At 43.8% G+C, this 23241-nt stretch overlaps 1 protein-coding gene across 1 annotated transcript in view; it reads right to left on the bottom strand.

The window, feature by feature from the left end:
• MYO18A (myosin XVIIIA) overlaps nt 1–23241 on the bottom strand; it is a 538612-nt gene that overhangs the window by 7761 nt on the left and 507610 nt on the right. The window contains exon 44 of the mRNA XM_075333424.1: nt 18074–18196. Within this exon, the coding sequence (XP_075189539.1) occupies nt 18074–18196 (123 nt within the window). The remainder of the gene's footprint in view (nt 1–18073; nt 18197–23241) is intronic.

Genomic DNA, 23241 nt, shown 5'->3' with positions numbered 1-23241 from the left:
GCAGCGTGGTATTATACCCTGTTCCTTTTTTTTTTTAATACCTAAGAATTTATTCCATTCTGGCATAGGGGGCTACACTTTTCTTGTCCTGGACTGCATTAGGGTATATTCACACTTGGTGTTTTTGTAGCACTTTTTTTTTTCCTACAGCAAAAACCAGTAGGAAAAAAATGCTGTGTAAAATGATCACTTTTTTGTGTGTGTGTTTGTCCCCCCCATTCAAAAATGCGTGTAAAATGCTGAAAGAACTGACCTGCCACAGATTTAAAAAAAAAAAAACAAAAAAAAAACAAAACATAACGCCTAGCAGCTTAAAAGCGCAAGGGGAAAAAAACAAAAATGTGCATTAATTTGTGGGGGTTTTTTTTTTTTTAAACCTCATTAATTTTTCTGGTACTGTAATATGAAGTAATTTTTTTCCCGCTGCAAAAAAAACTGCCATATGTGACCACATCCTTAGTCTGTAGAAATGTTTCGATCCACTAATATCCCAGGATGGCAATCGTGTCTTTCTCTGTAAAAAAAGGAAAGAAGTGCCTATGCCAGGAAAGAGTTTTGTTTTTGTAAGTTAAGGGGAAAAAAATATAAATGGCCGATCTAAAGCACAACTATTGCTTTACACATGGCCTGACCTTCCAATTATATAAGAAACATCTATGGACTAAATGATAAATCTCCCAGCGTTTACAGCCTCAGTTTTATGCAGTAGAGTTAAAAAAAATTAGAAGAAAAAAACCCAAAACAAGGATTAACAGGATTAACTATAGGGCACTCCATTATCTTGCATTCATTGGTAATTTCGATAAGAATGGTTGAACGTATAACCTAATGTGATGGACTATCAATGGTGGGGAGGGGGAACTGAAGATTCTAATAAGTCTTTGCCCTTGTGTGCATGGAAATTTCCCGATGCTTGATAAATGCTAGCAGCACAACTACTTTTATAGCCAGAAAAAAAATTTGCTAAACTACTAAAAAGTGTCTCAATTATATGCAGGAAATTACCCTAGAGGGGTACATGGTGACTGACAGCCAAGCCGATCCTCAACATCAGAGGCTCTAGTGCAGGGGTGGGGAACCTCACCTCATGCGGCCCGCCATGACCTTTTATGTGGCCCCCGGGCAGATTCCCGGGGGAGGCAGTGCTGGTGCTGTCACCGCGGTCTTGCTGCCGCCGGCCCTTTAAATCCACACATTGCTGTTTGTGCTGCAATATGTTCTCCCGTCGGCCAGTGCCAATTGTGGGCGGGTCCACAGCAGCCTCACAGCTTCCAGCCTTGTGTGTCCGCCCCCTGCCCTCTGGAGATCAGTGCCTGCCTTCTCCTTCTGATGCAGTGTGTCCGGCTCCTGCACTCCGGTGATGTGAATGCAATGCTGCTGTGAGTCCAGCGCCGACCCTCTGCTGCTATGTGCCCTGCCCAATGCTTTGTGCCTCCCCACACCAGTTCTGTAAACATTCTCCCCCAGAGTTGCATGAAACTCTCAGCGCAGTGTGCCCCCCAATGTCCTGTGTGCAGCCCCCCCCCCCAGTGATGTCTGTGCCCCCAGCCCCGCGTGTGGTGTCTGTGCCCCCAGCCCCGCGTGTGGTGTCTGTGCCCCCAGCCCCGCGTGTGGTGTCTGTGCCCCCAGCCCCGCGTGTGGTGTCTGTGCCCCCAGCCCCGCGTGTGGTGTCTGTGCCCCCAGCCCCGCGTGTGGTGTCTGTGCCCCCAGCCCCGCGTGTGGTGTCTGTGCCCCCAGCCCCGCGTGTGGTGTCTGTGCCCCCAGCCCCATGCCCCCAGTTAATTAATTGCTTAACCCAATATAGCAGGGTCATTTAAACATTGATAATTTTGTGTGGCCCCCGAAGGTTGGTAGAAATTTACAAATGGCCCCAGACAGAAAAAAGGTTCCCCACCCCTGCTCTAGTGAATACGTTAGAATCACTTAGTTACGCCCATCCAGGGTAAGCCCATGGGGCATTACGTCCACTCCCACCAGCATTACACGAAATGGCACATACTCTATAGTTAAAAACCCCATAAACCTTAGATGGCCTTTTTTCGAACCATTCATTCATCTGGCAACCATCTTTCAACTCACCTGCAGGGTGAATGCTCTTGTGCTCGGTATGAGAGCCACAGCTCAACTCCTCTGACACCTGCTAATCTCGCAAAGAACAAAAGAATCTGAAAATGGAAATGCTGGACCCTAATCTCCTTTGATATCACCTATACATATTAGACAGTCCGCCAACCCTGTTGACACTTAATCTAATGTATATAAAGGCCTATACTCAATTTAAGCTCCTGACCACACTGATGAGGAACTGATGGGCTTGGGGCCCATTTTTTTGCAATTATTTGAAGTCCCATCAGTGTGGTCCCCATTAATCAGATGTTTATCACCTATCCGGATAATAGGTGTTAAAGGCTTACGGTGGACAAACCCCATGTAAGCGTTCTTTACTGCAATCAGGTTTTCCCAATTCTAACCCACCGTGTAAATTTTGTAATCTAACAAAGATACCCCAAAGTGTAAACCAGAAAAAAAAGGAATATTCATGACACTGGATGAAAGTGAGCAGAAGTTAGACTATACTGCATACCTATCATCTAATATCAAAACCGATGAGTAGGAAAACCGAGTTGTATTTACACAGAGCACAGTCATTTATCAGATTAAAGAATACAGTAGGAAGACTTGGAGACTGCCCTGATCTCATTTCCCCATTTAATCATAGGGACAGGCACAGCATCTGATCAGTCACAGAAAGAAATTTGTTGAAAAAAGAAACAGGCACAACCGGGTTGAAAGAGGTTTTAAAGAACTTTAAAACATAATAAGCCATAAAGGATGTCTTTCTCCTTCCAATATATACAGTGCCTACAAGTAGTCTTCAACCCCCTGCAGATTTAGCAGGTTTACACATTCGGAATTAACTTGGCATTGTGACATTTGGGCTGTAGATCAGCCTGGAAGTGTGAAATGCACTGCAGCAAAAAAGAATGTTATTTCTTTTTATATTTTTTTTTTTTAAATTGTGAAAAGTTTATTCAGAGGGTCATTTATTATTCAACCCCTCAAACCACCAGAATTCTGTTTGGTTCCCCTAAAGTATTAAGAAGTATTTCAGGCACAAAGAACAATGAGCTTCACATGTTTGGATTAATTATCTTTTTTTCCAGCTTTTTCTGACTAATTAAGACCCTCCCCAAACTTGTGAACAGCACTCATACTTTGTCAACATGGGAAAGACAAAGGAGCATTCCAAGGCCATCAGAGACAAGATCGTGGAGGGTCACAAGGCCGGCAAGGGGTACAAAACCCTTTCCAAGGAGTTGGGCCTACCTGTCTCCACTGTTCGGAGCATCATCCGGAAGTGGAAGGCTTATGGAACTACTGTTAGCCTTCTACGGCCTGGACAGCTATTGAAAGTTTCCACCCGTGCCTAGGCCCGGCTTGTCCGAAGAGTCAAGGCTAACCCAAGGACAACAAGGAAGGAGCTCCGGGAAGATCTCATGGCAGTGGGGACATTGGTTTCAGTCAATACCATAAGTAACGTACTCCACCGCAATGGTCTCCGGTCCAGACGAGCCCGTAAGGTACCTTTACTTTCAAAGCGTCATGTCAAGGCTCGTCTATAGTTTGCTCATGATCACTTGGAGGACTCTGAGACAGACTGGTTCAAGGTTCTCTGGTCTGATGAGACCAAGATCGAGATCTTTGGTGCCAACCACACACGTGACGTTTGGAGACTGGATGGTACTGCATACGACCCCAAGAATACCATCCCTACAGTCAAGCATGGTGGTGGCAGCATCATGCTGTGGGGCTGTTTCTCAGCCAAGGGGCCTGGCCATCTGGTCCGCATCCATGGGAAGATGGATAGCACGGCCTACCTGGAGATTTTGGCCAAGAACCTCCGCTCCTCCATCAAGGATCTTAAAGTGGGTCGTCATTTCATCTTCCAACAAGACAACGACCCAAAGCACACAGCCAAGAAAACCAAGGCCTGGTTCAAGAGGGAAGAAATCAAGGTGTTGCAGTGGCCTAGTCAGTCTCCTGACCTTAACCCAATTGAAAACTTGTGGAAGGAGCTCAAGATTAAAGTCCACATGAGACACCCAAAGAACCTAGATAACTTGGAGAAGATCTGCATGGAGGAGTGGGCCAAGATAACTCCAGAGACCTGTGCCGGCCTGATCAGGTCTTATAAAAGACGATTATTAGCTGTAATTGCAAACAAGGGTTATTCCACAAAATATTAAACCTAGGGGTTGAATAATAATTGACCCACACTTTTATGTTGAAAATTTATTAAAATTTAACTGAGCAACATAACTTGTTGGTTTGTAAGATTTATGCATCTGTTAATAAATCCTGCTCTTGTTTGAAGTTTGCAGGCTCTAACTTATTTGCATCTTATCAAACCTGCTAAATCTGCAGGGGGTTGAATACTACTTGTAGGCACTGTATAGTTGTATATATCACTGCACAATAAAAGGTATACTTCTAATTAGAGAATTCTGCTTTTTACTCTCTATAATGCTAAAGGAACCTGACCTTTTCACTTAGATATTTTTGTGACTGGAGCTTCTGTGCAACAGTTTATATAGAATTATAGAGGTTAGCTCCCCATACTGTAGACCATTCAGCCTAAAACTAAACTAGTCAATTTCCACCACCAATTTTTTTCAACTAAATTTTAAAAATTCTGTATATATTACAAAAAATAAGGGTTGGAGTATCGCTTAAGATGGCAGTGCCTGGACAGCCAACCAAAGCACTGCTCACCAGGGGAGGTCCAGACAGGTGATGGGAGGAGAAGCCTGTCCCCCTGAGCAGTAGCGGCATAAGGAAACTCAGGGGGACGCTGCTTCCTCCTGTTTGGCTGCTCCTCCGCTGTATAGCACATTAAGTTTTGTTTTTACTTTTTTTTAAATAAGCGAAACACGCCATACAGAAATAGATACTGAACCCTACTCTAGGGCCTCAAGAAAATTCTGGGCTCCAATATAGTATAATCTGTACATAAAGTAACATTTAGCGTATGTGCCCACATAGCAAATTTTCTGCACACAAAACTACATGTTTTGGCAGGAAAATCGTAACAGAAAAAAATACGCTTTTTTTAAGGAATTTTTTCCATTTGTTTTTTTGGTTATGGCGATTATCGGGGTTCCTGAGCTGTACCCCGGCGTCTCCAGCTGATAATACATCTGGGATCCGGCTCTCAGTGCCCGGAGCGGTGCCCACACCGCTCCTGGTAGTTTAACCACCAGGATTCAGGAGGCAGGGAAAGTGATTGCTTACCTTGGCAACCCTTGGCCGTCACCATGACAACCCCAGGTTACTGAGCTACGGAAAGCCTCACATACCACGCTGGATGCATGGTGTGCGAAGCAAAGTGTCAGTGCAGTACTGACAGATATAATCCACTGCAGTGATCGAGCTTGAGCACTGCAGTGGATTATATCCACAGGAAAAAAAATGCTGAAAGAATTTACATTTGCACATTTTTTCTGCACCGAAATCAGCAAGGAAAAAATCTGTACACAGCAAGTCAGGATTCTCATAGACTTTGCTGGGATGCATTTTTCCTTGAATTATTGATTAAAATCTACGAACAAAACGCATTAAAGACGAGAAAAAAACGCCGCATGGGCACGCAGCCTTAAATTGCTTGCTGCCAACACGACTGATATGAAGTCTTTAATATCAATTTAATATTTCCATCAATAGGTTGATCATTACTGTTATTTTAAAGGGAACCTGTCACCAGATTTGGGGCCTATAAGCTGTGGCCACCACCAGTGGGCTCTTATATACAGCATTCTAACATGCTGTATATGAGCCCAGGCCGCTGTGTACAACGTAAATATCACTTTATAATATTTACCTAAACGGTTGCTGCAGTAGAGTTGGGTCATATGGGTGCCTTCGTTCTCCGGTGCCAGCACCTCCTCTTTCGGTCATCTTTGTCCTACTCCTTCTGAAGCCGGGGTGCATGACGCGTTCTTCGTCATGCACACGCGCCGACATTGAGGTCCTGCGCAGGAGCACTTTGATCTGCCCTGAGCAGTGCAGATCAAAGTATTGCAGTACACACTCGCTGGTCCTGCGCAGGTGCATGACGTAGGATGCGTCATGCACACAGGCTTAAGAAGGAGGACGACAAAGATGGCCGAAAGAGGAGGCACCGGAGAACGAAGACACCATATGACCCAACTCCACCGACGTGACCGTTTAGGTAAGTATTATAAAGGGATTTTTACGTTCTACACTCTTAGATACAAGCATGTTAAAATGCTGTATATAAAAGCCCACTGCTGGTGGCCGCAGCTTATAGGCCGCAAATCTGGTGACAGGTTCCCTTTAAGGTTTAATTGGCAGTAAAAACTAATTACATACAAACAATTCTAGATACAAATTTTCCTGATCTTTGGCATTTATACATTATTAAAGGCTTTGCATGGCAAGGAGAATCATCTGCTCTTCACCACAAAAAGCACCGGTGTGACTGGACACTTAAAGGGACAGTATCGCGTTTTTTTATTTTTGTATTAAAAATAGTGATTCAGAAATCAAGTATTTCTAATAGAAAAAGTAAATAAGCTACGATTTTCATTTTGCGTTATTCTAATTTTACTGTATGCACTGGGGGCCATGTTGGATTTGCTGTGTGTGTAACGACAGTTACACACTCCATTATGGCAGCCCCTGTGCATAGAGAATAGTGGTCGCTATCCGACCCTATGTTTAATGTTACAGTGGGCGTATGCTGTGACCTGGATGCGCCCCCTGGGCTGTCCAGATCACAGCAGAGGGAGGAGTTCAGCGCCATCATCGTGGAGCTGACAGCGTATGCTGCTTGCTCCACTTCACCCCTGTCAACCGCCGGGATGTGTGAGTACAGGCCGCCTCCCCTCCCCTGCCCCCGTTACCGATGACACCGCCTCCCTCCGCTCTCCCAGCCCCCGCTACTGCTACCGCTAGTGCCGCCCCTCGCCGTTCCCTTCTCCGCTGACACCCCATCCCTTCGCTCTCCTCAGCCCCCGCTAGTGCCGTCCCTCCCCCTCGCCGTTCCCGTCTCCGCTGACACCCCATCCCTTCGCTCTCCTCAGACCCCGCTAGTGCCGCCCCTCCCCCTCGCCGTTCCCATCTCCGCTGACACCCCATCCCTTCGCTCTCCTCAGCCCCCGCTAGTGCCGCCCCTCCCCCTCGCTGTTACCGTCTCCGCTGACACCCCATCCCTCCGCTCTCCCCAGCCCCCGTTACTGCTACCGCCGCCCCTCCCCCCGCCGTTACTGTCTCCGATGACACTTCCTCCCTCCGCTCTCCCCAGCCACCGCTCTGCTCGCCGCTGCTGTGTATGTGTGTGCCCGTGCCCCACTGCATGCGAGTACTGCCGCTGATGCTGTCTGCACGGCTGTGTATTATCCTCTCCTGTTTGATACTATCTGCTGAGCCGTGTATCTAATCCTCTCTTGGGTGATACACAGCTCAGCAGACAGCATCACCCAGGACAGGATTAGATACACAGCTCATCAGACAGTATCTAATCCTGTCCTGGGTGATGCTGTCTGATGAGCTGTGTATCTAATCCTGTCCTGGGTGATACTGTCTGCTGAGCTGTGTATCTAATCCTGTCCTGGGTGATGCGGTCTGCACGGCCGTGTATCTAATCCTGTCCTGGGTGATGCGGTCTGCACGGCCGTGTATCTAATCCTCTCCTGTGTGATGCTGTGTGCACGGCCGTGTATCTAATCCTGTCCTGGGTGATGCTGTGTGCACGGCCGTGTATCTAATCCTCTCCTGTGTGATGCTGTGTGCACGGCCGTGTATCTAATCCTGTCCTGGGTGATGCTGTGTGCACGGCCGTGTATCTAATCCTGTCCTGGGTGATGCTGTGTGCACGGCCGTGTATCTAATCCTGTCCTGGGTGATGCGGTCTGCACGGCCGTGTATCTAATCCTGTCCTGGGTGATGCGGTCTGCACGGCCGTGTATCTAATCCTGTCCTGGGTGATGCGGTCTGCACGGCCGTGTATCTAATCCTAGCCTGTGTGATACTGTCTGCTGAGCCGTGTATCTAATCCTAGTCTGGGTGATACTGTCTGCTGAGTTGTGTGTCTAATCCTATCCTGTGTGATACTGTCTGCAGAGCAGTGTATCTAATCCTGTCCTATGTGATACTCCTGCTGTCCTTGGTGACACTTTAAACATTTCTGGTCACCAACAAAATGGCTCTGCATTGTGTCCCTACATGTCATTCTCTGTTATCGTTTGTAAACACTCAGATTGGGAGGTGGAGGCATGCCATCACACACAGGAGAGCAGACTCCGCCCACTTTACTGCAAGCTGTAACGTGAGCTTTTTCCTACAGTGGGATTTCTGTAGGATTTCAGAAGCTGCTCCCCCTAGTGTTTAACAGTGGAAAATATTAAACTTTTTAATTTTTTTTTTACATTTTGCTCAATTAAAAAAAGAAAATATTTAAACAAAACATTAAAATAATATTACTTTACATTTTTTCAGGTATTTAATTTTTTTTTTTTCTGACGATACATTCCCTTTAAGTCTTACTATTTTTATTTCCTTTACAGTGAAAAAGAATAAATGTATTTCATACAGAGAATCGCAGCAGCCTCACTGACTGTAAAGGGTTACCCAGTGAAGTGCTAGATTGCCGCATTGAGTCCATGGATAATAAAACAGGCGACAAGAACTACAAACTCTTCCTGCTGTGCCGATTAATTTTCAGTCTGTTCACTCACTAGCTTCCTTGACAGAAAGAACTACACAAAGCTTAGGAAAAGTGGCATTTTCAACAAATATGTATAGAGGGACATTTGCATATCTGTGGATCACCAAAGTCTTTTATTTCAGCGTGGGAAGGATTAAGGTCACTCATGGGGGGTGTAGTAGCTGCACAGATTAACAGAACAGCCTCTAAGACATAACCGTGCTTATAACTCATGTGCATGCATTTACAGGGTTGGCACAATATGAACATTCATTCTGATCATCTCTGAAAATCTCTATGGGATTTTTTTTTTTTTTAAGGATAATGGTATATCGGTATAAGCACAAGCTTTAAAGATGTTAAACTTAAACTTGGGTAAGTTATTATGGGAGTCTCGCCGGCAGTCTAATAAGATTCTACACTTACAAAAACATTGTTTAATATGATGGATCGACAAAGAAAGATAAATTGTGCAGTGTATATAGATGCCAAGAATATGCAGATATTCCCTTGGTGGGTGACCCCAAATATCAACTCTGGAACATACTTGAAGAATAGAGTTAATCTAGCAGCGGTATTCTCGCTATATAAATTTACTACAAAAACATTAATCTTTCTATTTATGCAAATATCTTCCAAACCTACTAGTAGATAATAATGTTGGATCTATTCCACCTACTACATACAGAGAAATTTCCAGTTTTCAAATAAGTAATGTAACACTGCGAGTATAGGAGGTGCCAACACACTGTTAAAAAATGCTAGTCCTCAAAACACCACAAACTAAAGTTAGTAATCCACTCCGTGCAGGGCATGCTATTGAAGGTTCACTCACAAGCAAACACCTACTGCCTTAATCACTTTCCGGTCGGTATAAATATTTCATCATGAGACTGTCTACTTGTTTCTTCCTTTTCTTATCTTCTTTTTTTGCCAGTTTGCCGCCTTTTCCATCTTTTTTGTCTCCCTGAGGCTCTTCTTCATCTTCCAAATCCTTATTTTTCGGACCCTTTTTCACACTGCTTCCACTACGGTAAGATACTGTAGAGCCTGAGGAGGAATCGGATTCTGAAGATGATGAAGAGGAGGATTCAGACTGTTTCTTCTTGGATTTCTTTTTGGACTTTTTAGAATGTTTTTTGGAGCTCTTCTTTTTGCGTTCCTCCTCAGAGCTAGAAGCAGAACTACTCTTTCGAACTCTACTTCGTCTGCTGGAAGCCCTGGAGAAGTCTACAGCAGATGCAGACCTCTTGAGACCAGAAGAAGACTCTCCTTTTTCTGAATGCAAGCTCTTAATACTTCTTACACTTTTTGAGTCATCGTCCTCCTCCGATTCAGGATCAAGACTTTTCCTCTTAAACTTTATAGGCTTGTAGCTCAGAACCTCATTGATTGCGGCTTCAAGGTCTGGATCTAAGTAGTTGCGGTGTGAAACAGGCTGAACTTCTCTACTTTCTAGTTCACCATCTTCTGTTCCAGGTGTTCTAGCCTGGGGAGGTACTGAAAAACTACGTCCAGAGGAGTGCTGACTATACAAAGACCGAGAATCACTAAACCCTATGCTAACAGAATCATCAAAATCATCTAATGTGCTTCGGGCCATAGACAAACGAGTGTCAGACCGGTTGCCCAATGTTGGACTTTCTAATCCAAAGTCCGAACGCCTACTGAGTGAAGGACTTACAGCTGACAAGCCATTACGTGGTTCATCTAGTTTAGAGGTGCTACGTCTTAGATTAGGTGGACTGGTAATACCAAAGCTCAGTGAAGACTTTGTTTCATCGTCATCTTCTAAAGCCCGCCTGTTAGAAAGGCGACTGGAAACTACTGACACTTTATCAAACTCTGGGCTTGCAATGGACCATCGCTTGTCAAGTCCCTTCCTTGCTCGGCTAGATGCTTCAGTAAACGCTTGAGACACCAGAGATGCCCGATCATCCAGGTCTTCACTACCTTGAGATTTTCTCCACGAAGTTACAGACATTGTATCATCAAGGACACTTCCAGAAGAATCTTTCTGAACCTTTCTAAATGACCTATCCGGGGACTCAGATCTATCTTTCAGAGTGGAAAACAAAGAATCCACATCGCCTTTGCCACCTATAGAGTCCTTAATGTTTACCCTTTTTCTATAGCTGAGAGAGCTCATTACAGACACTGGCCTGTCATCAATCTCTTTGACTTGTTTGATAGGCTTTAGTTCCTTTCCTTCCTTCATTTCTGTGCTCTGGCTAGGTCTTTAGTCGTGTGAATGTGTGGAAATTTGATGCATGATAAAATGGCATGGAAAGCAAAGAAGAAGACAGAAACAGTTAAACAAGTAAGAAATAAAATGAAAAAAGGTAAAATAGAAAAATGTATGTACACAACATGAGTATGGAGTAGAAAGCACAAAATAAAATTAAAATTATAGCAGACAGGATAAAGAACATATGGAACTGTACCATAGTCCTCTTTTTTGCGCAACATCTTCCAACATACATGGTATTCATTTGGAGCATTTATCAAGTGAAAGGTTATTGCAACCCCCCAGAAACCTCTAAATGGAAAACGAAGAAACACATCCACCTGTTCCACAGAGCGAATACTTTACCTTACCAAATCAGTGCTGAAGTGAGAGGCAAATACATGGAAGCCACTCAGGTCTCCAGCAGGACTCCATAATTAACTTATTTATTTGGGGAGATAATGAAATAAAGAGATCATAATCTCTGCCCGAGATTAACACTGTATCAAGAAAAATTAGTTTGGGGACAATGTTGTTTGAGCTCCGATGCTGTGGCCCGTTGCAAATTGCTTAGAAATGACTAATGTGTTGAGTGATTCAAGCTGGCTAGAGAGTACCCCAAGTTATAAACTGTGATTGGTTTTGTGCTTAATGACGCAGACTATTTGTTGATGACCCTCAGCAGAGGGATACAACTGAAATAAACAGGCTTCTTGAAGAAGTCTTCTCCGTTTATTGCCTGCTTTGCAAAATATACAATTACCACTGCAGTATTTTCCCACAATGCAGAAATGAAAGTAACGCACATTATTTTCTATGTCTGGCCAAGTTACTAAGTATTTATGATGTTTACATTCAAATATGCAGCATCGGACCCTCAATTCATCATTTAAAAAACTAAACAACAAATTAACAATTAGGAGGAGACCTGTTTGAGGTTTTGATCAGGGTGGTGAAGAGGTGAAGACCTCCACCAATTGCTAAAATGAAAAGAAACAGAAGCATTCATCTGAGCGCTGCTCTCCTCTGAGACTGAAGAAGACTCAGATGTCAAATTAAGACGGTCTCAAGTCTTGGAGGAGAAGAGCGCTTCTGTCCCTTTATTTTAGAGCACAGATCAAAACCATCAGACATGTCTCTACAAGAAAAAAAAATCACTTTTACTTTTGAAGCTCTGTTTTTGATTCAGATTGGTTCTGTGGTAAGATGTATTTACCATTATTGTAATACATTTTCCTTCTTATTCTAATGATTTCTTGCATACCTAAATAAATCTGTCAGCTCAAGTCATTAAGACAAGAACGTATGAATGGTCTGGAGAGTATAAAAATACACCTAATAGCTACATTCATGTGTTAATGAACTGCACTGTATGAAGCTATTGTATTGTAAAAGGAGTGACTTGAAAACTACAAGTTGAAACCTACAGGGGTATTTATACAGTGGAACCTTGGTTTAAGAGTAAAGCTAGGGTCACACATAGTGACGCAGCAGCGATCACGATGACGACCTGACCTTATCAGGATCGCTGCTGCGTCGTTACATGGTCGCTGGTGAGCTGTCACACAGGCAGATCTCACCAGCGACCAGTGACCAGCCCCCAGCCAGCAGCGACGCGTGGAAGCATGCTGCGCTTGGTAACTAGGGTAAATATCGGGTAACCAAGCAAAGTGCTTAGCTGGTTACCCGATATTTACCTTGGTTACCAGCACACACCGCTTAGCGCTGGCTCCCTGCACTCGTAGCCAGAGTACACATCGGGTTAATAAGCAAACCGCTTTGCTTATTTACCTGATGTGTACTCTGGCTATGTGTGCAGGGAGCCGGTGCTGGCAGCGTGAGAGCGGCGGACGCTCGTAGTGAAGGCAAATATCGGGTAACCAAGCAGCCTTTGCTTGATTACCCGATATTTACCTTAGTTGCCAGCATCCGCAGAAGCTGGCTCCCTGCTCCCTGCATATTCAGTTCGTCACTCTCTCGCTGTCACACACAGCGATGTGTGCTTCACAGCGGGAGAGCAACGTCCAAAAAATGGTCCAGGACATTCAGCAACAACCAGCGACCTCACAGCAGGGGCCAGGTTCTTGCTGGATGTCACACACAACGACAGCGACGGGACGTCGCTGCTACGTCACAGAAAATGGTGACTTAGCAGCGACGTCGCTGTTGTTGTGTGTGACATGACCATAACTTGGATTGAGAGCGTTTTGCAAGACAAGCAAAGCTTTTTGAAAATGTATAACTTGGTTTAAGAGCAATGCTTTGCAATAAGAGCAAATACTGTACTCACTGTGCACACTTCCGGTTCCGTCCTTTCACCGCGCTCTGGAGGTAACTTTCTGTACATATCTATTGTGTACTGTATACAGTATACCATTGTACAGTACAGTATATATTATATAGCATGTCTATCAATTTGCATTTGTGAATACAGTATTGTAAGCAGTACAGCACATTGCTTGTACTGTAATCTAATTGCCTGTGCAGTATTCCTACCCCACATTTGCTTAGTTCTGCATTTATTTTGGGGAGAATTGATTTGGGGTGTGTTTTTTGTGTCTTCTACTAGAATAAAGATTGTCATATTTATACATTATTTTTTCTCTCTATAGTACCACCCACACACCAACAGTTCTATTGTAAGCAGTTTAATTTGCTTTGTTCTTTACTGTACAGTATTTTGTATCAGTGTACTGTAATAATTTTATATGAATACAGTACATTATATTGTGTTACTGTAATTAGTTTGTATACATACTGTAAATATTTTTGGGTTGTGGAACAAATTGTCTGCGTTTCAATTATTTCCTATGGAAAAATTCGCTTTGATATAAAAGTGTAACTTGGTTTAAGGCTATGTGCGCACTAGAAATGTGAATTTTCTCAAGAAAATTTCTTGAGAAACTTCTGGGAGTGGAAGATTTCCGCACCTGCGGAAAAATCCGCGGCAAAAACGCATGCGGATTTGCCGCGGATTTACCGCAGGTTTGTCCCTGCAATAAATAATAAAGATAATCGATAGACAGATAATGGATAGAGGGAAAGATGGATAGATGAATAGATAGATAGATAGAGGGATAGATAGATAGATAGATGAATAGATGAATAGATAGATAGATAGAGGGATAGATGGATAGATGAATAGATAGAGGGATAGATGGATAGATAGATAGATAGAGGGATAGATAGATAGATAGATAGATAGAGGGATAGATAGATAGATAGATGGATAGATAGATAGAGGGATAGATGGATAGATAGATAGATAGATAGATAGAGGGATAGATAGATAGATGAGAAAAACCTATATAATGTTCCACCTCCCTGCATTTTCTAAGCTGGCACCCTTTAGTGACTTTCATGTGGCACTAAAGGGTGCTTAGCCTTGTATTTAGCCATAAAATAAATAATTAAAAAAAAACGACGTGAGGTCCCCCCATATTTTGTAGCCAGCTTGGGTAAAGCAGACGGCTGCAGCCTGCAGACCACCGCTGGCAGCTTCACCTTGGCTGATAATCCAAAACAGTGGGCACCCCACGCTGTTATTTTAAATTATATAAATAATTTAAAACAAAAAACGTGCGGTCCCCCCCATATTGGATCACCAGCCAAGGTAAAGCGGACAGCTGGGGTCTGATATTCTCAGACTAGGGAGGTCCACTGTTATTGGACACTCCCCAGCCTAAAAATAGCAGGCCGCAGCCGCCCCAGAAGTGGCGCATCCATTAGACGTGCCAATCCTGGCGCTTTGCCCCAGCTCATCCCGCGCCCTGGTGCGTTGGCAAACGGGGTAATATATGGGGTTGATGCCAGATGTGTAATGTCACCTGGCATCAAGCCCTGGGGTTGGTGAGGTCAGGCGTCTATCAGATACCCGACATCACCAACCCAGTCAGTAGTAATTAAAAAATAGACAACAAAAAAAGTTTTATTTGAAAAAACACTCCCCACATAGCCTCTTTAACCAATTTATTGAAAAGAACAATCAATCCACGTCCGGCGTAATCCAATAGGGGGGGGGTCCCACGGCGATCCATACCATAGTCGCTGTCCCAGTCAATGAAGAACAGAATGTTCCCCATTGGCTGGGAGAGCAATGCAGTGACCTGAGCTAACATCAATAGGTCAGCCCAGGTCACTGCAGGGGATGACGAGCGCAGCCATCAGGAGCATAGATGAGATCATTACCTTCTGTGATCATCTCCTGTACTGCTGACGTCAGCGCTGTCACTGACTGCGTTGTCAGAAGTATCGCGAGAGCCCGTGACGTCACCGCTAGTGACAGTCTCGGGCCGCTCGTGAGACGGGCATAGACAGCACTGACGTCAGGAGGCAGGAGATCGTCACAGCAGGTAATGATCTCACCTCCTGACAGCAGCGATCGTCATCCCCGCGGCTCCCAACACTGCAGGGTGTCAGTGTCTGCCTGTGTCAGTGTCTGCCTGCGCTGCAGCGTGACAGGCTGCTGACACTGCGGGCAGACACTGACACCCTGCAGTGCAGGCAGCCGCGAGGCCGGAGCAGGACACAGACTGGCACCTGGAGGTCGCACGGAAGTGCTTCTGTGCGGCGTCCAGGGAGTGTGACGTCTGCTCCGCTTCCTCTTCCTGACATAATGACATCGCTTCCTGCAAAACCGCAGGCAGCGATGAGCATTCCCGCAGGTAATTCGCGGCTATTCCGGGGGTATACCGCACATCATTGCTACCTGCGGAATACCCCCGGTACCTGCGGAAATTAATGGACATGCACATTTTCTCAAGAAAGTTTCTCGAGAAAATTTTCTCAAGAAATTTTCTTGAGAAAAATCCGCACAGTGCGCACAGCTATTTTTTTTTCTCATTGAATTTCATGGGAAATGTCTGCACAAAGATTGCAGACATTTCTCAAGAAATTTCCGGGGCAAATCCGCGGGTAAATCCGCAGGTAAAAAGCTCTAGTGCGCACATAGCCTAAGAGCTCACTCCTGAAACAAATTATGCTCGTAATCCAAGGTTCCACTGTATCTGGTATTATGTGTTGTTGTAAATCGTGGAAATTTCATCCTCTAGAACAACCCCAATCCAGAATATGAACTGTTGTCCTGCACAATTCAAGTGAATGGGGCTAGCGGCATGGTGACCAAAGTCATAGATGTGGTCCACGATATGAGGAGCAATGAGGGTCTATGAAGTCAGACCCCCACTGATCATAAAGTGACAGCATTTTTCTAAATTACGCCATCACTTTCTAAATTGGGATACTCCTTTAATTTGGAAACAGCAAAGGAAAAAAAAAAAAAAACTACTAACGGTGGCTCAGTGGTTAGCACTGTTGCTTTGCAGTGCTGGGTTCCTGGGTTCAAGTCCCACCAAGGGCAACACCTGCAAGGAGTTCGTATGTTCTCCTTGTGTTTGTGTGGGTCTCCGCCGAATTCAAATTTTCCTCCTACACTCCAAAGACATCCTGATAAGGCACTGAAATTGTAACCTCGATGGGGACAGTGATGACAATGTCTGTAAAGCGCTGAGGAATTAATGGCGTTATATAAGGGGCAATTAATTAAATCTAAAACAATGTTGGAATGTTTTATGATTGTATGACAATCAAAGGTAGATGTTCACTAGAGGCCGGGGTCAGACGAGTATGAAATATCACCCAGTTTCCATCTAGAAAACTCGACTTTCTTCCGTATTGTCGTCCATGTGTCTGTATTTTAGGTCACTGTGGCATCCATATTTGATATCAACTTATTAAAATTTACATGATCAAATACAATTGCTTAGATTCGTAATGGCAAAGTATTCATAAAAAAATGGATCAAATACAGATGTCTCATATGGGAGCCACTATTTTTTTTGAGCATAGACTTGAATATGCAAATCATATTTGCTAAATGTAAGAGAATAGTGCATGCTATGATTTATTCTCTCAGGCACATATTGTTCAAATGGAACGGCCTACAGAATTACATTGGTCAGAGTGCTGTCCAATGTTTACTCCGACAACTCCCCTCCGTATAATATGCTCACATGAGCGAGCCCTTAAAGTGCCACCTTCATGGCATAGTAACAAAGAGCAGCTTGGATCTCAAATGCTTGGATCAGGTTAAATCAGTGGGCAAAAAGAGTACATGCCATATTACAAGTCCTCTGTCCTGCTCATTGGAGTGCACACTTGTGGTTTGACATAAAGCAGGTCTGCTGGCAAATTAGGCTGCTTTCACACTACGTTTTTTTTAACGTGTCATTAAAGTTTTTTTAACGCAAAAACGGATCCAGTGCAAATGCATTTTAATTTCAATGCATTTGCAATGGACTCGCGTCAACATGCGTTCACATGCGTTTGGGTGCGTTATAATGAGGATCCAGCGACTTGCAGTTTTTTAACTTTTTTCAAAAACGCTACTTGTAGCGTTTTTGAGCTGCGTCCAAATACTGCAAGTCGCTGGATACTGCACGCAAACGCATGTGAACGCTGGCATGCTGATAGACAGGATCCTGCTTGCTCTACTGAGCATGCTCAGAAACCAGCCTGGCGTGATCAGTCTCTCTCTCCCACTCCCTCCCCCTCTCTCTCCTCTTTCTCTCCCCTGCCTGAGAGCGGCGGACGCTCGTAACCAAGGTAAATATCGGGTAACCAAGCAAAGCGCTTCGCTTAGTTACCCGATGTTTACCTTGGTTACCAGCCTCCGCGGCTGTCAGATGCCGGCTCCCAGTCTACCACATTCAGTTCCCCTCACTCCTGAACACATGACTTCAATGCCCGCCCATAAACTTCAAGTGACAGGATCCTGCAAAATAACACTTGCGTTTGCATTCGTTTTTCTTTGTAAAAACAGGATCCACTTTTACAGCAAAAAAACGTTCCTGACGCATGTTAAAAAAAAACGTAGTGTGAAAGCAACCTTAGTGAAATGGGGCTAATCCATGTATCCTTCTGTTGCAAAATCTACATTGCGAATTTCAACTCTGCACCAGATAATACCAGCTGAAAACAATTTCATATTTCTTTTGGCGCAGAAAACACACCATGTGATAATGTCCGCTCTGTGAATGACTGACTGCCCTCCACCAATCAGGATCAGTAGTGTGTTTGTATAAAAATGTAAAATTGAACATCATATGATCATATATACTGACCTAGAGCTCTTTAAACTACCATCATCGGAGTATGCTTTGGAAGAGCTTTTGTTTTTGGACAGCCACGACTTTACTCCATCCACTCGTTCGTCAAGTTCAGAGTCTCCATCAGAGTCTCCATCACTGCCAGAAAGCAAGACACCAATTAGTCACAGCAAGAGAGGATTAGTTAGGTAACCAGGAGATCGAAACGTGCCAAAAATTAAAGTTTTAGTTATAGTACAGAGGAGCGTAAAATGTTAGCAATAAATAAATTATTATTAGGTTTGGAATAAAAAAAAAAAAAATAAATAAAAAAAATTACACATTAAGTTGGTTTGATTTTAGAGATTTTCCAGCCTGGTTTAAGAAATTTTACTTGTTAAGAACAGTAGAAATAAATGGGCCCTAAAAGCATTCACATAAAATACCGCTCCCTGTGGACACGAGTGATTCCAGATGTCATTCAGACAAAAAGATAAAAGCCGAAGCAGTAATATCATGTACATCATTACATCTGCACATACCTTTATTAATTATTATTATTATTATTATTCCTACAGTACACATCCTGCTTGTTATATTTAATTTAGTTTCTGTGTAACTAAACTGAAGACAATGACTAATATCAGCCGTACATAAACTTGTTGTACATTGTTATTTTCGTATGCAACATTCAGCTTTTTTGTATACGAAAAGCATAAACTGGTTATCGACAATCAATGGATAAAATAATTTTATGGGCAGAAAAAGTATGCAGACAGCGAGCTGAATAACTTTTTAAATACAATGTATTAGTTATCTTGTACGTTGTGAGTTGCAGCCTGTGTAATAGCCTGGAGCTGCATTCATAATTCTGCTGGTTGCCATTGGAAACATGCACATACTTCATATCTTTGCTACGTTTCATAAGCTTTTGTAGAGTGATCCAGATTACTATTCCAAGATGGCAAATCATTACAGAAAGCTTCATGTCAGCAAAGTATATTAAGAGATTTCAGCTCTGAAGCTATGAGAATTCTAAATGCAGCACTGAACTTTAAAGGGAACCTGTCAGGTCCAATATGCACCCAGAAACACAAGCAGTTCTGGGTGCATATTAGTAATCCCTGTCTAACTGTCCCTGTATACACTAGCATAAACAAACAGATTTTTAGAAAGTATTTCTAAAGATAGTTTATTATATGCTAATGAGCGCAGGGACTAGTTGCAAGGGTGTTACTCTCCTTGGCTAGTCGGCTCACATAGCATGTTAGCATTAGGATTTCACCGTGTTGAGCGGCCTCGTTGGCTGCCGGCAGTGTTTTCTCTGGCTGGTCTCCCCGAAATCAGTGATTGTTTTGTCCTGTTGGTCTACTAGGCATTGCTCCCACCTGGCCAGAATCCTACTCCACACTGATGAGGGGCAATACCCCGAAACAGCTGTCTGTGGATGGATACCTGGCCTTGGTATTTCCTTTGTCATATCTTTAAACTTGTCAAAGAGTTGGATATTGACTAAAAGGGCCACTTCATATGGTGGTTATGGTGGTTTCCTAAAAAGAGCCACTCCTTGGCTAGGTCCTTCCCGGAGGGATATCTGCCTAGTTTCTATGTCGAGACTGCTAACAGAGGCTCCACGGACTTTTTTGATTTGAGTAGAACCACAGGGGCATGCTCACATGCTATGTGGGCCAACTAGCCAAGGGAAGTAACATCCTTGCAGTTAGTCCCTGCGCTCATTAGCATATATGACCTTTAGAAATATTTTTTCTAAATATCTGTTTATTTATGCTAGTGTATACAGAGACAGTTAGACAGGGATTACTAATATGCACCCAGAACTGCTCGTGTTTCTAGGTGCATATTGGACCTCACAGGTTCCCTTTAATACAGGCTATTAATTACAATAAGTACGAGAACAATAATGTTTTTGCAAAGTTGCACAAAATTTTGTGTCATTTCAGGTGTTTTTTTTTTTTTTTTTTTAACCAAAACTAGAAGTGATGATACCCTCTGATTGCTGAAACCACTGACTGACTACATGGTCATGTTACTGATGGTGGTGTCGGTAATTGCTTGACCGGTGGACGTTCGTAAAAACAAGTAACGCGCTCCTTTGATTATGTTATAATGATCTCTTTGCCTTGGTAAGAAATAAAAACCAGTCCATCCAAGTAAAACTAAATTTAGTTTCACGAGCTGTGATCCTCTAATATGCGGCGTTATGTCGTAGTCCATAAGACCTCGCTGCACTTAAAATCTATTTATATCATTATAACAGGCTGGTAAAGGTTTAGCATCCAATGTGAACGCCAATTGCAGTGCGCAGACAGGCTCACTCAGGCATCTGCCTGCAAACCTGAAAGCATCACGGGTAATTTAAGCCGACTCGTCTGTTACAATAATTTAAAATCAATAAATATTTCAGCATTTCTGGCCTGGCATCCGGATAGGAGATGACTAGAGCAGAAGGCTGGGCGGCACGAAAGGCTGTATACGGGAGAGGATATTTCAGCCGAGGTAGCGTTACACAATATTTAGTGATGCTATGTAAAGAAAACTAATTTCCAGCGCTGAGTGTATTAAAAGGCGGCTGTCACAGCGATATGTCATCAGCCGAAATCTTCATCATCACACTTGCAGCTGGCACTATTCATCAGGGAGGTATCTTTATGGACATGTGAAAAAAATAAAAAAATTGAAAACACGAGAGCATCTGAAATAAATAACACCTTTAAAGCTCTATGCACACAGTGCATTTTAGGGTACTTTCACATTTGCGTTCAGCGGAGTCAGTCACTATGGAGAATAGCGCAGTCCGTTAACGCACTGCGCTATTCTCCATAGACTTGTATGGACAACGCACTGCAACGCAAGTGTCAGCGTTGCATCCGCTGGCTGACGCAGCGTCGTTATTTTGACGCTGCGTCGGGCGGAAGAAACGCAGCATGTAACGTTATTTTGAGCAGCGCAATCTGTAGAATTTCACTGCGCATGCTCTTTTTTTTTTTTTTTAAATCACAAACTTTATTTTGTCTGTCGGTGGCCGAACGTTCAGCTGAGCGCCCGGCCGCCGGCATGTGAAAGCGCGCAGCTGAGCGCCCGCCCGCTGGCATGTGAGCGCTCAGCTGAGCGACCGGCCGCCGGCTATTGAGAGCGCTCAGCTAAGCGCCCGCCGGCATGCCCGGCCACCGGCATGTGACAGCGCTCAGCTGAGCAACCGGCCGCCGGCTATTGAGAGCGATCAGCTGATCGTTCACAATAGTCTGCTGCCGGTAAAACTAAAAAAGAAAAAAAAAAGCTTTTCGTTGTTGTTTTGTACGATCCGTAGCATCCGTTGTGCCACTATATGCAACGCATCCGTTGCATCCATCACACAACGCAATGCTACGGAAGCCGTCCAGCGCAAGTGTTAAAGTAGCCTTATTTTGTTTTTGAGTGCAGTTTTATCACAAAGCTGCATCCAAATCCTTATGCCAGCAAAGTCAATAAGAATTCTGAAGTTTTGTGCACATGTTGCTTTTTTTTTCCCTTGCAAATGTTCTGAAAAAATAAATCTGCAGTATGTCAATTCTTTCAGCATTTTTTTTTTTACCCCAAAATGCTTGAAAAAAACATTGGTAAGTACGCATCAAAAACGCTGCAAAAATGCAAGGCAAAAGTTTAGCATCTTTCTTGCCAAGAGATGCAGAAATGGTGCAGAAAATTCTGCAACCAAATACTCAACGTGTGCACATAGCTTGTAAAGGATATTAAAACCTAGTTGAAATGGTGAGCTAGTAGTAAACTGTCCAAAGGTAGGTGGAGTGAGTGCACTTGAGAATAAAAACGTTGGACAGTGGAGAAAATTTCTTTAAAATAGGCATCAGACATAAGGTTTTTATTGCAGAGGGAACTCCAAACCGCAGCTACAGACTAACAAACTACTGTGTCAAACTGTAGTTGGAGTGTAAGCTCCTCAGGCCATCATACACATCAGACTAACGTTGGTTGTCATCAGCGATAACGACAGATTCAGCCTACAGTCTGATGTGCATGGAAACCTCGCGACTACACCAACAGAGAATGTCCGAGGAAATAAAGATCTGCTGTGTCCGATTTCAGACAGCTGTTCCTTCCATTCTGTGCAAGAGAAGTTGTGGCCAATGCAGTCAGGTGGCAGCACTCTCCGAGAACACAGGAGCGTTCATGTATGGAGGCGTCGTGACAGATCGCTGTCAAAGAGATGACTGAACATGGAAGTTCGAGTTCTACAGGTTCAGCCGAACTTTAGAAAAACTTCTGTTCTGGACTTGAACCTCATAGGAAGTCACTGATCAGGCAGTTTGGCTCTTCGCCCAGATACAGCCAGCCATAAACAGAACACTTCCTGGGGAGGGAGGATATTTTTGGGGGTACTCACTACATCCGATCACGCTAATTTTACCCCCAGTGCGAGCTGTTCAAAAACTGCAAGTGGCTCACATTGAGCCGAGCACCAAGTGTACACGATCACAGCGATGCTCACTTGAGTGGTTAGCATACGAAGAACACCCAAACTCTGACATTAATTTTGTTTTGTACAGTCCGTGTTCGGTACGACCCCCAAACCTTTACAGTTCGGGTTTGCTCATCTCTAGCGATCACCTACTTTGTGAATACATGATGACACATAGGGGTCTGACTGTTGGGACCCGCACGTATTGACAGACCAAGAAAACTTTTAAAATGATACATCAGTTTGCATGCTCGATCCCCACTCCAATGGGGCTTATAATTTTTTTTTACGGCACCCACGTAGCAAATGAATGGAACAAACAAACCGCCATTTAATTCTAACAAGAATAAAAGTCCCCCTGGTCTGCCAATAAGCTCGGATCCCAGACGTCAGACCTCACCAGTCAATATGTTATCACGCATGACATGGAAAAGTGATTAATGATCTTCGCTGGACAATCTTTTAATGGGCTGTGCTGAGTAACTCTCCTCTGTATAAAGTTGATTCATCCGGATGAGGTCAGGACTACACATACTTGCTGCTTGAAGTCAACTGGTGTAACCAAATTGTAATTCGACACAAACTGTGAGATGAAGAAGTGGCTTGCTGCAGGGCCAATAACATTTTTGTGATTTAATCGGGTGGTTTGCATACGCAAGTCACCAAAATTCCGAACACTGATTGTTTCGTAAAGTTTGTGTTCGGGTCCGCTCATCTCTACTGGCGATCC

The sequence above is a fragment of the Anomaloglossus baeobatrachus genome, chromosome 2 (genome assembly GCF_048569485.1).
Source record: "Anomaloglossus baeobatrachus isolate aAnoBae1 chromosome 2, aAnoBae1.hap1, whole genome shotgun sequence".
In the NCBI taxonomy this organism is placed as follows: Eukaryota; Metazoa; Chordata; class Amphibia; order Anura; family Aromobatidae; genus Anomaloglossus; species Anomaloglossus baeobatrachus.
Note: the sequence above shows the minus strand (reverse complement) of the source record. Positions and strands in the feature narration are given on the sequence as shown.